Source organism: Ammospiza caudacuta, chromosome 3 (assembly GCF_027887145.1).
Source record: "Ammospiza caudacuta isolate bAmmCau1 chromosome 3, bAmmCau1.pri, whole genome shotgun sequence".
NCBI classification, from domain to species: domain Eukaryota; kingdom Metazoa; phylum Chordata; class Aves; order Passeriformes; family Passerellidae; genus Ammospiza; species Ammospiza caudacuta.
Genome location: NC_080595.1, coordinates 88,163,973 through 88,181,568, shown reverse-complemented (window position 1 = coordinate 88,181,568; position 17,596 = coordinate 88,163,973). Strand labels below are relative to the sequence as shown.

General features: G+C 37.8%; 1 protein-coding gene across 1 annotated transcript in view; it reads right to left on the bottom strand.

Moving 5' to 3' along the window:
• Positions 1-17,596, bottom strand: part of DLGAP2 (DLG associated protein 2) — a 300,323-nt gene that overhangs the window by 83,328 nt on the left and 199,399 nt on the right. The window contains exon 5 of the mRNA XM_058801632.1: positions 3,750-4,819. Within this exon, the coding sequence (XP_058657615.1) occupies positions 3,750-4,819 (1,070 nt within the window). The remainder of the gene's footprint in view (positions 1-3,749; positions 4,820-17,596) is intronic.

Here is a 17,596-nt window from a genome sequence, read left to right as displayed (position 1 = left end):
ACGCCCTCCCAAACGAGCTTCTCACTCTTCCCCTCTGCCTTGTTCCTTTGTGTTCCCATCACCTCCGCTGTATAAGGAGTGAAGCAAATCTGATCTGGGTTTTAAATGATAAAAATAATCACTATTTTATACAGCTTTGTTTCAACTGATTTAATTATCTCAAACCATCCACTTCAGGACTAGATGACCACCCATGCTTGAAAAAGGCATGCTGACTGAATCACCTCTGACTTACAGCACCACACTCCCAGTCCAAGGAGATGCCTTAGCTGCAAGGACTCTGTGTGGAAAAGGAAATGCAAAACCCTAAAAGAGGAGCCAGAGATTAAGCTTGGAGATTTATCAGGTTAAAGAAATACTTGCTTTCAACTCTAGGACACGACTGAAGCATATAAAGAGGAGACAACTTCAAAACCCCTTGTCTTATCTCCTTTTCCCAGGCATTTGTTAATTTGCTAGTTGCTTCCTTCTTAGAAAGAAAATTCCTATGCTCACTCTTCAGAGTTTCAGTTCGAAGGAAAAGAAGCTCAGTAATTATGACAGAAGACAAAGTGGAAGCTCAGAAACATAAGACAGTAAACAAAGTCTACAGCACAGGTCTAAGACTGCCATGGTTTTTCAGTTTGAGATTCTGCATATCAAAAGTCTCAATGGAAAATAGAAGTAGAAATATTTCATGCAGATAATGAAAAAAAAAATAGGAAGAAAACCAATAGATAGAAAAGTGAGGTGGCTCCTGATAAACCTCATATAACTAGGTAGTAGAACAAAAGTAGAAAAAAGGTAGTAGAAAAAAAAATTAAAAATATAATAATATATAAATATAGACATTAATTGTTTGTTATTCAGAGGTATGCTTACATATCTGTGTATTCATTAAAAGACTGTAATTTCACAGCTTTATTTTAAAAATAATTAAAAATATATAGCTAACATCAGTCAGGATATGTATTTAATACTACTTTAAAAACAGAGACCCTGTGAAAGGCCTTGGGGTTTTATGCTAATCTGTTCACTTGTGCACCTCAGGGAAATCTGCTGCTGCACATCAGCTTCATAATCCCTTGAATTCTCATTGCCTTCTACTTTTGAGCAAGGCAGTAAAATCTCCTGGGTAGGGATTCTGACATGTTTCTCTACTTTTCTCAGTTACTGAACCTAATGATTATTTTTATCCAATCATTATTCAGTGATGCTGCTTACACTGCCATAAGAAAAGTTAAATATCCCTCCTCAGTTTTGCAGATAAAGCAATTGAAGTGTTTAGAGGTTAAAAAATTACATTTCCTGGGTTAGAGAGAAAGGTCCTGGCAGAGGTGATAATGGGACATATTTCTGATCTTAATGATTACATCATGACAGCCCAACATCCCTCAAAGCAGAAGTTTCAAAACCAAGCAATTAGTTATTTCATTGGCAGAATAGAATCCCCTCAATTTGTTTGCTGAACTTGGGCAGTGAATAAGCCAGCCACTCAGTCTGAGGGTTATCTATACTCTGAATGGCATATTCTGATATGATGAAACCTATGTTTTATCTTAATATTTTATAATGAGAATATTTCTGTTATAGAATTCCTTGTATAGTGCTTTGGACACAAGTAGAGATTCCTTGTGGTAGTAAGTGGGCACTTGAGTTGTAACACATTTCGATTATAGGATCCCTGTGAATAGGGAATGGGTACTGTCCCATTTTTAAAGGTCTTAAAAACAAAGATCACAAAGTCTGTGTGCAGCAAAAATTTGAATTTACATCTCCTGGATTTTAAGCTGGATAAGCCTTCCTAATTACTGAAAGAAAATTCCTTTCTGTAGCAATCCTAATTCACAAAAAGCATAAAAAATGGCTGTAAAGAAGTGTGCTTTTCCAACCCCTAGGACTGTCACTGGGCTGGATCTAAAGCTTGGTGATAACCAAGCTGGTTTGTGAGCTCAGTCTTCCACATTCACTTGAGGATGCTGATAAAAGTTGGGAGTCAGGAGAAGGCCAATGAAAATTAAAAATTGATAGCATCTGCAAAGACACATGAGATGTAGGAGTGGAGGGATGGGGAAGAAGAAATGATGAAACATGATTCAGAAGGAAAGCACTAAACCCAAAGGAGTATAGAGGAATCAGAGCTTTCAGGGTAGAAGTATGGAATGGGAAGGAAAAATCTAATCTTAGCTAAACTTCTCTGTAATGTCACAGCTGTATGCATGGTTTCAGAACACAGACAGAATGGAAGTCTCTGCACATGATGCACTTCCAGCTCTGGCTCGTTGAGTTAGATCAAAAACTTCCAGGGAAGTGCAGTCTATTTTACATACATGAGAATGTACTTGGATATGATAAAATACCACAGCTGTCAGTCTAGATTGGAATCAATTTGCACGGTAATGCTCTGAGGGCTGGAATTTATTTTCTTTTCTCTGCAATCAGAAACTTTCCCTGTTTCAGTAGGGAGGATTGATCCTGGATGTCTGCATATGCATTTGAAAAGATCTGGCTCTTCCAATTTGACTCATCCCCATCATATAGCTCTAGCTCTGAGAGGAGAGAGCTCTGCACAGAAGTACAGTCATTTCTGCAGGGCCCACAGAAACTGAAAATCTCATAATACATAGATCTGGACTAGAGATTTCCCCATGTTAATGTGAGAATTAGTGAATTTCTGGAGAAAGAGGAGTTCCTTAAAAAGAAATAGAAGAGAACATACTCAGAACAATGTGGGCTGTACAGGCTATTCTTAGTATAAATTATTAAAGGAATATTTGTATACTACATTTTTTTCTGGTGACAAAGCTAACTGAAAAATTCATCCTCTGAGGTACTCTCTCCTTTCTGCTCTGCACCCACTAGAGTTCTCTGTATAATCTGATGTGCTTATGTCACTTGTGATGGGACTGTGCTGGACATAGGTCAGGTAAATTATTCAAATGTCTAAAAGTAGTATTTCGGAAAGTATTCTTTAAACCCACGTCATTCTATGATCCAGATAATTTTGCAGCATGGTAAATAGTTACATTAGCGTGACTTTGTGGCAAAGGGCATCAAGCAGGAGTTAATAAAATTTAAATGTAGGAAAAAGTGGGAGCTTCTTTGTTGCTGCAAGAGAGCACATGTGCAGAGCACCATCAAAACCAGTCTGAGGCCCAGGTCTGAAATATCTCTCTCCCTGAGGTACCCATGTATCTTTTAACACGGATGTTGTTATAGTATGGTTTCAAAAGACACTCAGTTCAATATGAACCTGGGTGATCCAATCATTAAAAAGAAATATGTGAGTCATCACCACCACAACAAAGCAATTTGGTACCAGTAAATCCATTCATCTGTTACTTACAAAAACATGGAGAAAAGGAATAAAAGAACACAAGAATAGGATTCCCTACAGCCTGTTTTTAAAATCACCCATTCATGGATGTATTTGAAACACTCTTTCTAGCTCTCAGACTGTTGAGAGTACTGCTCCCTTTTTAGTGTGATATATATATTTCATCAAGGTGTTCAGTATGAATTCCAAAGATGAAAACACATCTACTGACCTGAAACAAATTTATATCACTCTTGTTTTATAGTTTTTAATCTGTGGTCTATAATCAAAGACAAAAGCCAGAGATTTCTCAGTTCAATGGAATATCTGGTATCTGCGTTAGGAGAGCCGTACAGAAATTCTTTGAGAGATACCTTTGTATATTTTTTGTGATGACTATGGCATATACTGTGATGCTCTTTTCATTAAAATCTCAAGAAAATCTTCCTCTTACCTGAAGGTAATGGCACGGCCTCAAAGAAGGTTTGATTTCCTGATGAACCAGAGGCTTATCTAAGTTCAGTGATGATTTGCGATAAGCTTCTTTAGCCTGACTTACTGTAAGCGTGGACCAAGAACTCCTTTTCATGTATTTACTGTCAGGGGTCATTGGTAGCCCTTCACAAGCTGAACACTTCACATCATTGTTACTTTTGGAAGTCTTCAATGAGAGATCCCCAAAATGCCCCTGGAGTGCCTCAGGGTAGCAATGGGATATATGATCTGCATGGTGCCTATTTACCACACTAGGGGTTCGGTAAGTGCTATCGCTGTCCAAATTATCATCGGAGCTCCACCAGCTACTCATTCCAGATTTATGCTTGCCTTCTGGTTTTCGCTCCTTACTTTTACTCCTTTTGCTATGCTTGGAATGGTGCCCATGATGATGATCGTCCCCTCGACTGTCTCCCTTTGTTCCATTAACATTTCCCTTGGAGGATCCTTCCAGAGAATGAGATTTAGTAAAAAGTTTCTGGACGGAATGAACGAGATGGCGAATCCTGCCCGGGCTCTCGCTGCGCTGCTCCGCAGCTGTTGAGGTCCGCTGGTACTGTAAAGTATGAAACCCATCCCGGTGAAGGGGAAGCTGCTTCTCAAACTGGTCCAAAAGATTTGCAGGAATACGGTTAATCTTAGGGTTACCGTGAGACATGGCGCAGTCGTCTCTGGAGTCGTAATGCGAGCTGTAGTGCATTCTGGGGAAAGTGCTACTGGACATGTGATCGCCCATTACCATGGGCATCATCATGCACTCAGAATGAATGGAGCTGCGGGGGGAGCAACGGTGGTGGTCCAGAGGGCAGCTCTCCGTGGGGCTGAGGAGATACGACGGCCTTGGCTCCTGCCCATGGTGGATAAGGTCGTGGGTATGGTCACAATCTTCAGGGGATGCTAAGCCACAAGTATGAGCTGAACATAACTGTGGTTGATTGCGACTACCAGATAATCCTTTCATATTCCTCGGAGCAGGAGAATATCTTTCTTCATTGAAGTGCTGAGAAGGCGACCATGAGTACTGCTGGTCTGTCATGAGAACACATAAAACCTGTGTTATGTGTCTGATTAAAAGATCAACTTGAAAATTCCAAGTATATTGAAAAACTAAACATTTTTTCTCTATGACCTTGGTGGAAAGTCTCACCATTCATGAAATTGCTTCCAGCATTTAAAAACTGATTAAAATTGTTCACTATGAGTAAATTATGGTGAGAATACAGCCTCCTTTCTCTTTGCAAAATCACGTGCTACCAATTCTAGATGTTATGAAGCTATAAATTGTGTAAATTTACTCAAATTTAATGGATACATTCAAGTATTCAGTTTATTGTTTAATATTTATAGCTCATATGTCAAGCTTGGTGACTAATCATTTAAGTTACATGGGTCTAGTTTCTATTTTGATGCTTTCACAGTTGGATATATTAAATGTATCCTTTTTTACATGGAGTAATTTTTGCACCACAAATGGAACTTCACCTTCTTCAACGAATCTCAGCTTCATGATCCTAAGTTCACTCTTCATAAGTATAAATAATAAACAGCAAGAAGAAAAAAATATGAATGTGCTAAAATGAAGCTAAATTTTTATATTGCTAAACAGTTTATCAATAAAAAGTTTTTATGACCACACTACAAAATATTTACTTAATCACTCTAAGTTATTCCTGAAAAAACCCCAAATATATTTAGGTAAAAGCTATGGGGTTTTATATACTTGATTACTTGTTCCTATGAATCATGTGCTCCAATTTGTGGTTATTATGCAAGCATGATTGCTAAATAAGAGTAGCTTGAAAGCAAAGATTTTGATACTTAAGCCTTTGATTTTTTTTCTCTCATGCAATTTCTTGCAGTTGTCACATGTTACAAACAGAAAAATAAAAACAACCCCAGAAATACTTCAATTTGATTTTCCCATTCACTTTCCCTCTTCAATTTCAGCTTATTTAAGAAACATTTCAATAGCAGACAAAGAGATAAGATGCAAGATAATCCTTTAGAGGATAAGACAGATGTGTAAGTGTTTATACAACTCACTTAGCACAGCCTTTCTGCAAATTTGCCCTAAGAATCTAAATAATCTAGCACAGGTGGTTGATACAAGGAAGTTGCAGAATGGAAGCTCAACCAGAATGGAAGCTAGAGAATATTTATTAACTGGACACTTGAAACCAGGCTGTAGCGATAGCACTGTAATTGACTGCACATGGAATGGTTTCTAACCATATGACAGAGCTCTCCTAAATCATATTTCCACAGCTGGTGAAAACTCAATGCCTGGATATGGTCATGAAACACATCAATACTCATATCTCTCTCCTAATTTATTCAACTAATATGTGTTATATCATGATACCTTAACCTAAATGCTGTGTATTTCCTATTGTGGGAGATGTTTCTGATAATTTTATTGCATCCTAATTTCAACAGAGTTGCACACAACGTTTTAAAATGAATGCAGCATTAAACTAATAAACAGTGGAGTATTCTTCAGCCTAGGTATAACAGCGCCACACTGAAGTCAAACATGGATTAATGGTACAAATGCCACCTCCATCCTTTTTCATGGCATCAAACTGATGGGTCTGTGCATGTATCCTTTTCTGCTTCTATTTTGTTTTCCTGTCTGTTTCTTTTACTTAATTCTTGGCTATTATTACATTAAAATAAAATCTTATTACTGCTGATTGCCCAGTCTGTTGTCCTATTTAGGTTATAATACCTTGCAGAAATATAGTTACAGGAAGGAAATATAACTATTTCTCTGAAATGACGTAATTGTGATTATATGCAGACATGGCAGTAAATTATAACAGTACTTTGGAATTCAGCCACATAAAGTAGTCCTGTAATTAGTGGTACTTACCTAGGATATTACCAAACATTATCAGGGGAATAATAATGGGCCATGTGCTGAATTTATTTAGTCTGTACTTCTCATAAAGTGTTCCCAAAGCACCTGACAGAGATTACTACTGTAGTTCTTACAAACCCATGAGATTTGATAGACTGAAGAAGTTTTTTTTACAATGAGGGTGGTAAAACACTGGAAGAGGTTGATCTCATTGAAGATATCCCTGCCTATTACAGGGAGGTTGGATTAGATGACCTTTAAAGGTGCCTTCCAACCCAAAGAAGGTACTGGTCTTCTTTTACAGAAATAGGAAGTTGCAATATAGGAAATATTTTCCAAAGTGCCTATGGATTTTCTGATATTAATGTTCAGAGAGGTGTGAGCCCGGGGGAGGTGGAAGAAAGCTCTTCTGTCACTCTAACAACACGATGAGAGTCAACCCCAAGCCTTTTCATCACAATCTTACACATCTATGAATGAATATAACTTGTACTATGCCTCACCAGTGAACTTACAAAAAAAAAAAAAAATCAGGAATGAAAGAAAGAGAATAAGAAACTAATTTTAAAGGAGTTCTTGAGCACGGAATTGCTAGTCCCTGGTGATTTGTTTAGGCCTCATGCAACATCAAACATAACCCAGAAGGCTTCAAATATTTTTGTCCTGTTACATCCCTAGGAATATGAGAAGTGATGATTTGACTGCATTGCAATGGATAATCTAACAACCACTTTTCGGTTCCTTGTGGCTCCCTGTGATTCCAGCTCATTTTGCAACTATAGGAAAATACCCTTTGCTGTATGTTGCTTTCACATAGCATTTTATGTGCTACATGGAATGTCTGAATTATTTTTGTTTGAAACACAGTAGCTAGAAACTGCTATAGGCATTTATTAAGCGTAATCAAAATAATTAAAACATGAATTAAGAAGTAGATGTTTTCCAGAAGTAATTGCCCCCTCTTAACTCTGTCGTAGAGAGTAACTAAAGTAGACAAACTCCCAAATCACTTATATGTGCATCATTTAAATTTATCACTCTAATTAGGTTTGTCAATCTAGGATATCAAACTTGTTTTTTATCCCAGACACAACTAGTTTTTCATACAAATATTTTGAAAAATCTTCAGAATTTTGAAATACAATATATAAATTTATCAAGTAATTTGTGCTTTGTATTATTCAGTCAACTTTCTTCAGGAGACTGAAGTGCTTGAAGAAACAGTTGAGCTGCGGCTGAATGAATTACTGTGTGGTACCAGAGCAGTGTAATTGCCCATGTGCTAACTCTTGGCCTGCCAAGAAAAATGTCCTGGCTTAAAATTCAATTAAGCTAACATGCTTCTCTAGAATTTGCAAGGGGCTAAAAGTATGTCTATGGTCAATGACCACAGCAGAGCTGATTCATAAAAATTCCTAAAGCTACAGCAATATTTTTCTCAATCCTTTCAAAAGAAATTTAATATTTTGGTATAATTAAATAGTTTCATATTTGGTAGATCAGATAATGACAAATTGGACTGAAGTTTTAGTCTATAACTTGAAGTTTGTTTTTCTTTTACAGTAGCTCTTATGTTTGCCCTGGGCATTCACTCTAAAAACATAAAATGCCACCATCAGAACTAAAGAGCTAAAGGGAGACAGAAGAAGAAATAACCATAACCCAAAGCAGACAGAGATAAGGAATAGCAACATAGAAAAATATATTATATGAGAGCATAGGAATGGCTTTTTTTGGATTTCATCAGAGCAAAATGGAATCTTCCAACTAACTTCAATGGATAGTCAGATAATATTTAAAGACTGGGGCTGGGGGTGGACTTAGAACAAGACAAGGGCTGTTATGTCAGAGAATCCAGTAATTCCAAAACCCTGAAAATCCTTAAAGCTCTTCTTTTTCAGAGACTACTGTACAGATATGTCAACCTTTAACCTCAGCAGATGGAAGGATTTCTGTATCCCTTCCTATCTCTTTCAAGTCTTTCCCTGTTATGCCATGCTGTGTCCCGCTTTTCTTTCCTTCTTGTTTTCAGTTCTGGACTTTCTGAGAGTTGTTCTCTTGCTCCAAGCAGACATTGGTTTGCCTTTGTTTGGGGTCTCGCCACTATTTTTAGATCATCCAAGATTTTTCCTTGCACTAGTCAGTATCAAGGAAAGAAAGATAGGTTCAAGGACCAAGAATAATATTTGAAATGATGAATTAGAATTGCAATTAAAGTTCTACGTTAGAAGGCTAAAACCCTCTAAGTAGAAAACATAAGAGCTGTGCATTTCTAGAGTTCCTGGAACACTGCTCTTGGCTAAAGAGCATCAACAGAAAAACACAGAAACTTCTCTGAAAATCAAAAGAACTGCTTGTCTCCACAAATCTTTTTCTGTGTTGCACATTAGAAGCAAACTTTCAGGGTGTGATAATACTCTCTGGGACTACTAAATGATGTCTGATATTTTTTCTTATCATTCTATTGAGAAATTAATTTTAACAGATTTAACTGTATAAGTCTGTCAGTAAACTGCTTTCCCATCTGAAATATCTGTGCTGTTTTCATTGGAAAAGGAACTGTTCTTCTGCTAAGTGTAACCAGGAAAATGCGCTGCTGAAAAGAGATACCTAGTCTACCTTTCAAAAAGAGGTAGTAGAAAAAACCAGATTGCTGCATCTTGCTGTTTCACACAGTTGAATCAGGGTTGAAATGCATTATGAAAAATATATCCTCACAACATAACCTATAACTAATAAAAAATGAAATATTGGGAAAATGGACATATTAACTAACTAAGTAGACATTAAACATGAAAATGCATAATTAAATGTTTTAGCTGGAAAAATGTCTGTCCAAGGTCTGCATTAAGTAGCATTATATGAGTACTCTTTCCTCATTAACTTGTTACCGTATTTTTCTGTGTTCTATACTAGCCTAGAAGATGAATATTTACAGGGATTGAGAAGAGTGACTAATCGGCCAAATGCAAAGAAGTCCTGGAAATGCAAATGCCTTAAGCTTCTGCTATGGTCTCATGAGATTTCCAATCTATTTATGTAGCACAGCATCTGGTATAAAATTTACATAAAATTGCAAAGATTGAGTGACCATCTTCCAGATTTAGAAGATGACTTGTATTTTTGGTGGTGTGTGTGCTCTTCATGCAGTGTATTGACCTTTCTGTGAATTCCTACATAACTACTCAGGCTGCTTACTTGAAATATTGAACATTGAGTGGCATCCCCTCAGAGACAAGATTTATTGGTTCTTCTAGCACTGCTGCCACAAGGTACTTCATGCCCCCAGTCTGCACAGCCAAAGGAAAGAAGTAGGTGGTTCTGAGGAATTAAAGCAGAGCACCAAAATGCCCAAAGCTGTCAACCAGCACATGGGCTGCATGTGGATGCTTGGTATGTTCTGACACATAAACCTGAAAAACAAACACTTCTCTATTCAGAATCCTGAGCACTGTGTGGCAGGCATGCATGGCTGCTGCCACTAGCAGTGTAAACAGAGCTGGAGGGTGTGTCCAGCCCATAGAGTTCAACTCTTGCTATCACAGTTTCATGCTAGGGAAATAGGAACTGATATGTAGGTATGATTTCAAGAACAACACCAGCCAAAGATCCTTACAAATACGCAGTCTGGATGTGGTTTTATTTTTTGAGTGAGAAACTGGCATGATTCTTCTGAAGCCTGAACTGTGTGTCCAAAAATGACAGATGAATACTACCCTTCATGTACATATTTGTCTCTGCTGACTATGGCAAAAACTGTGGCTGACAAGCTCCAGTGCAGAAACCTACATCAAAAATACAAAAGTTTAGGTGATCTGAAGCACATGGATACTTCTAAACCATGGCAAATGTTTTAACAGCCCAAGCTAGTTCAGTGGAACCACATGACAAATAATGACCAAGGGTAAGATGGTTTTTATAACTCCAATGTTAGATAAAAAATGGACATTCAAATTGCATTTAGAACAGCATTGGAGTCCAGAACATACAAAACTGGAGCAATGTCAGAAAACCCAAAGGGAGACATAAGGACCATGTGGAATGCTGCAATTTATTCACTAGTCAGTTTTGAGCACTGTTACACAGGTGTCTGCATGTGGAACAAATATTCAATAGCACCAAATCCTGTTGTTCAGCCCAACAGTTTTCCATGTCAATCCATCTTTCAAATAAATATTAGTAAAGTGACAGTCCCACATCTCAAGGCATTTATTTCTGAGATAAATATGCATGATAAGAGAAAAGGGTATGTAATAAAAGGAGTGCAAAATAATAGTGGATGAGCAAGAATGGAACCTTGGAGGTGGTGAACAGGCTGGTGGGGGACTCAAAGCACAATATACTGGGGAGAAGGAAAGTACAGAATTGTGATAACTGGGGAAAGCTCTGACCAGGGACAAGCTAAAGCCAGGTTACAACACTGACTGCCCAGCATGGAGAACAGGGCATGCTATATGTGAAAATGAATAAATGTGGAAACGGTATCTGAGGAATGAAGACATCTCACATCTTCTGGGTAGAAAAATCAGCCCTTGGACTGTATGGAGAGGATGAAAGTCACAATGTTGTGCCCATGCCATGAAAAAGGACAGGACAGAAATCTGTGAGAGGCAATATGGGATTTTTATAATCCTCCAGGACTTGAAGTGCAGCAATGCAGGGAGTCCTCAGGATGGTGTAAAATTAATTCCCATGGGTTTGAAGAGTGTGATGTCTTGGTACCAAGGAGTATGCAGCACACAGGTCTTCACAGTGCTTTTCAAGTTTGAAGTATGTTGCCTTTATTTACCTTTCAACAGTGCTGTGACACAGGTAAGTCCACAAAATGATTTACGACTAATACTTTTTCACAGAATCTGTATGATCAGTGAAGTTCTGGAAAAATATAATGTAGCAGAACTAGACTGACCTAAAATAACTGACACGTCAGCTTATTTTCTGGAAAAATCCAGCTCTACGGAGTCAACTAGGGCTTCACTATGTGAATATCACTGAACAATTGGTTTTAATGCTTCCAAATACAGAGCAGAAATGCCACCCCAACACCATTAAACTTCCTTTGCTCCTTATTGTGCTTGTCTTTATGGATTTTCTATCCTACAGGATAAAATTTTGCTGCTTGCAGTTATTAAGTCATGAGACAATCCATTTCCCTCGTGGTCATAAAACTGCCGCTATTTTCTCAGCAATTAAAGGTAGCCAAAGTAATTGCAGGGTACAACGCAAAGACATACACAGAAATCTATGCACAGCTCTGGAAGTACAAGGGAAATCCTTGTCATGTTGAGAGCAGTAACAAATCTCCCATTAACTTCATGGGGCCAGGATTAGTTGTAAACATTTGCTGAGAAAGTTCTTGGTCATTTTACCTATGACACCCGTGTTACTGGAGGTAGATCATCTCTAATCAAGGCTGCATTTTGCAGAATGCACAATTTGTGCTGGACTGGAATAAACGTGTAAGAAACTTGCAAGGGTTCCCAGTCAGAAAGATGATGGCATGGAAGGGTGAAACTGGTTTTTTGAAATATTGTCTGTGATAGCATAATTGCCAAAATTTAATCCCAAGGATCCAAACACTTGGACCAAATATTCAGCTGGATGGAACCACCAAATCTCCATTATCATTGATTTTTAAATAAAAAATCAAACAAAAAAATAATGCTGGTATTTATGATCTCATTCCCTGATTTTTTTCTCAGTGTTTCTGGAATTCTTCTGAATTTGTCCACTTTTTATGATGATATATCATGGAGGAAGTTTTCCACTCCATCCAATACTAAGGGGACTGCAAGAACTGATGCTCATGTATCCAAGCAAAAATATTTATTGTATATTCCCTCTAAATTGCCTTTTACTATTATTTAAAATATGGTTATGTTTTAAAGATTTCACCTCTTTTACAGAGTGCTCTTCTGGGAAAGACGTAATGTAATAGTTAATCACCAAAGCATTGATTATTGCCATGGAACAATGATTGCTCGATTTAAATACCATTCTATTTCAAAATTACCTTTATATTTATTTTTTCTGAACATTAATTCAGATTTTAAATTATCAGAACTGAAGAAATTTATTTGATTTTCTGTTTGCTTCAGAAACAGTCCTTTAGAGGTTTTTGATTCACCAAAAATTTTAGTTTTAGCCATGGTCTGACCCAAAAGAATTATTTACTTTTTAGAGTTCATCATTATCTGCTCAGGTGTGCACCCTTGGTGCTGGCTCTTGCTGCTTTGCCATTGTATGGTGAACTTTTCTGTTCAGTTCAACCCACTGAGATGGAGGAGGACTCATCCTGATTTTCCTGTGGGGTACAGGAAGAAATAGCAGCCTGGTGACAAGATCCCTTTTAAACCTGTTGCCATAGTAACAGGCAGACATTCTTCCTCTTTACATAACCTCCAGATTGGGAATTTTTCAAATCAGGGTGCTGTCTCTGGCTGAGATCTGTTTTGGATGTGTTACAAACATTGCAAACATTAATTGCCTGTGCCCACAATCACCAGCACCCAGATTTTCCATGTGGCAGGGATGGGCCAAATGGTGCCTCCTGCTCCTGGGACAAGGTGGTGGTTTTAGTACCCCCATTCAGGGTGAGTTTGAGACAAGGCATCTCAATATGCTGCTGTCTGTTCTCTTATGAAGAGAAATGACATTATAAATAGATGGAAAAACAAGTGAAGCTGCACAATGAAATGTGGCAGCTGAACTCAGCAGTGAAAGCTGGGAGTGCATTAGCAATCTTTGCTGATGTTTCTGTTGCTGCATTGCTTTATCCAGGGCAAACTCCTTTGGGAAGACAGTTGCCTATGTGCCCAGCACTCTGACAGAGAGCTGTAGTCATTTGCCTCCACACTGGAAGCATCTCCACCACCCTGGTTGTGCCAAAATCGTCCCACTCCCAACAGAACCTAAGCAGGCAATGATGAATGTGGAGGTCGAGTATGGCAACTTTTTTCCTGAGGAAATTGAGAGGACATCATTTAAGCTGCTCATTATAGAAATACATTTAAAAGGTTTCACAGTTTATGGTCTTGAAAAGGGAGAATCCAGTGAAGATATTCATTGAGGAAGGAAGGTGTGGCTAAGCAGTAGGTCTCTCATCTCATCTCATCTCATCTCATCTCATCTCATCTCATCTCATCTCATCTCATCTCATCTCAATCATCATCATCATCACCTCATCTCTGCAGCTGTCACACTCTTTATGAGAAGGTAAATGTTGCGTGTCAGGTACGCACCCAGGGGTTACAGAGGTCAGCAGGCCGTGAGGGAGAGAAAAATGTCCCTTCTTTGATAACATCCCATGTGTGAAATAATTTAGGACAGAAATATTTGTTTATGAATGCATAACTCCCTTTGTATTATGTAGTAGAAATGGATGAATAATTCATTACAAATATCCTATGTGATTATAGTTGCATCCTTATAAATATCTTTGCCTGTTTGTGAATTGACCTTAGGCCTAATGGGATTTTTGCAGTTATTTGATATTATGAGGAATTTAATTTTTAGAAAAAGGTTCTGATTTGCAGATTTTTAGTAAACATTTTTGGCCAACAATCTGGCAGTTAATATGTTTTTATAGGATCAGGCCATATGATATGATTTTGTTCTATGGCTGAAAGTAATATAAAGACTAAGTTCTCAAGCATAACTAAAAGGAATTTAAATTTAAAAATTTATTTTCTGAAAAACATTCCTTATTATTTCATTAATGTTTTCTACAGTCTTGATTATTGCATCAATAACCTTCTACACTACAGTTTTGAGTAGAGAAAAATGAAGAATATCAAGTGGAATTATTTCAAGATATGATGGAAAATGACAAATAAGAAAGGCTATTTTTTTGTCAGTATCTGTTAATCTAGTCACAATAAGGAAATTAGAGGGTCACACTGAATCATATCGGGGCATGTCATATTTAAAATCTCTTGTAAATTTGAAAGACTTTTATACTGTCATACCAAACCACCTGGCTACATATTTTTTATTATATGATAGAAACATAGCCCTGTGGTTAGAGGATTAACCTGGGAAACCTGCAGTCAAGTTTTCTGTCAGCCTTGAATTATTTGCATGCTTGAGGACAGTGCCATGGGCAGGGGGTGTCAGTTGCTGTGGAGAGGCTGATCTTAACCTCCCTGGGCTGCAGTGATCCTTTGTGCACGTCTCTTGTAGACTCCCTGCTTCAATTCCCCATGGAACTAGGATAAAACTTCTGTACCTCTGGGTGTTAGTGTCACAGTCCAGGGAAACATTCAGTCTGTGGCTCATCTAGGATTTAATACCAGAGTGCTCCTGTGCCTGCTGATTACTGGGATGAGTGTCGTTGTAGTGGCTACTCTGTGTGCCCAAGCCATGTCTGGCTGAAGTCCCACCAGCTCCAGTCAGTCGACAGATATTTAAATATCCCTGGATGCTCTGGGGGAAGGTGCACCAAGGCATGGATGTGACACAGATGAGAGTAAAGGGCTCACTGACAACCCCCACTCTGTCCTTGGGAAAATTTCCTGTAGTTCCTGGCACATGAAGCTAAAACCCTTGTGAAGTGTTCAGACACTGACTGCACTGAGTGTACGGTAGAAGGACAGACAGACTGAAAAGTCAGGACTTCATTAATGTTTTCATTTCAAGAACAGCCATGTCCTTTCTTCCTTCCAACACATAAGGTCATAAAGGCATGATCATGCAATCAGCAGTGATTGAATAACCATGAGTTACTGTCTGACACTGCAACCTTTCCAATTAATCAAAAGCATCAACTGTGAAAGGAAAATACATTTTCATAGCCTGCCCTTAAACTCCCTTACAGTTTACTTTGCAACTAGGGCATGTTAAGAGCATTATTAGTAACTGCAACCTGTTTTACAGGTTTTGGCCCTTTCCTTAACATCAACTCAATACCCATTCCTGAAGAGAAAACAGCAATTTACTGCAGTAAAAAGCTTTTAGTGCAAGTTCTCCTTCTTTGCTTGACATTAGATCTTGCTAACTATAAAACAGCCTAACTATAAAACTTGTGTAAATATTTTCCTTACCTTTTCAAAAATCTATTTTTCTCTATTTACTCTGTACATGTACTACCTATTAAAATATATGTTTAAAGAGAAGTTCATCCCATCTTCCCTGTTCACATTTCTGAAACTATCTGAATGCCTTTCAAACATGGCATTTTTCTATGTCTCTTGTTAAGATTGCACTATTTGCTTTGGACACCTAAAACAAAATATTGCCTTACCCTTTCCATGCCTAAAGTAAACAAGACTGAAATTTTCAGGTAGCATTGAAAAGAGTAGTTTTAATACAGTAACATGGTTTAGATGATATAAATACCAGCTAGAAGAAAGCCTAGAATGAAAGAACTCCAGTTTCTGTGAGACTTACAGTGAGCTGCTTGAGCTCTCAGGTCAGATCTCTTGCTCCCATCGTCATGTCCTGCTACCTTAATTTTCTTTTTTGCTTAACAGGTTTCTTATTTGAGATATTCTTAGTGAAAAGAACAGGAATTTTTGATGTGAGTGTGAATCTTTTATACTTTTCACCCTGAACTCTGGTAACAAATAAATGTTAATGGTAAAGCCCTGATGTAATGTTCTCAAAAACTGACTGATAATGCTTGGGTAAGCTTTTTTTGAAGGAATACATTGCTCTTCTGCCTGTTTTAACCAGAGGTTTTTATAGAATCAATAGGGGGAAAGAGTTGAGATCAGTCCTAACCCTTGATACTTTTTTCCAATTAAGCCAGTGGATAATTTTATTAAAAATATTATTTAATGACTATGCAGCATTTTTATTCTCATGAGATACTGCGCAAACATTAATTAAACCCCACCAAAGCCACAAACCTCACTCAGAAATTCTAAACCCTTTTTACAAACAAGAACCTGGAGCCAGAGATCTTTCAGTATCAGAGATCACAACTTGAAGCTCCTCAGGACAATGAGAGTCTAGAATAATGAACGGCCCTGCAGGTAGAGCTGGCTCAAAGAACATCATCCTGACTCAGTCTTGACTTAGGGCAGTTTATTTTATTTCCTTTCTGGGTTTGCTGCAGGGATGAAGGTCTCTAGCAGTCTGTCAGATTGAAGCTGCTCATACAAAGTTATGACATAGTCATTGCATTTTGTATACACAGAAAAGAAGCGAGCCCATTTCCAAGGATTGGAAATAGTCCAAGGATTAGAGTATCCACCTAGAATCATATTTCTCTCCAATGAATAATTAACTTTATGCATGTGCAACAGCAAGAAAAAGTGAAGACTGAGAAAGATGTTTGCAGTTTTTTCACTTATTTTATATATAAGGTTCATTGATTTGAACACAAATCTGCTAGTGACAGAACACAACACTGGGGCAAAGACAGAAAGACTGATATGTTCTGTCCATCTGTAGAGGGGTAGCACACTAGCATAGCTGTAACTGCAGAGCTTGTCTACACAGAATATAACTAACTAACTAACTAACTAACTAACTGCTTTTCTAAAAGTCTTACCAATTTCAGTGATTCTCTCTAGGGGAGAAGGGGATACATTTTTACATTATGTTTTTACATTATCATATGTTTTTACATAACTAATGCTATCCAGTCCACTTACTTTGACCACCTCCAGTTTGGTGACTTAGTCCTTTTAGGAAGACAGGATTTTCTTCCAAAAAGATTAAAGCCACCCACTTCTTCCCATGCATTATCTAGCAATCTTTGGTACTTACTTTCAGAGGACTGTAGAAAGGACAAAATTTAGGAGCAAGGATGGATTTTTCCTTGCTTTTGGCATATTTTTTTTTAGTCACTCAGCCATAAATAGTTGAAATGTTGGAAAGCAGCCTAATTTCTTTGTAGTCTAGTTGTTATTTGTTATTCTTATTGCTGTTTTGCTTTCTTGTTTCTCATTTCTGACTAATCCCCCATCTTCTTCCCAGTCAGAGTTCTGGATGATTGGTCA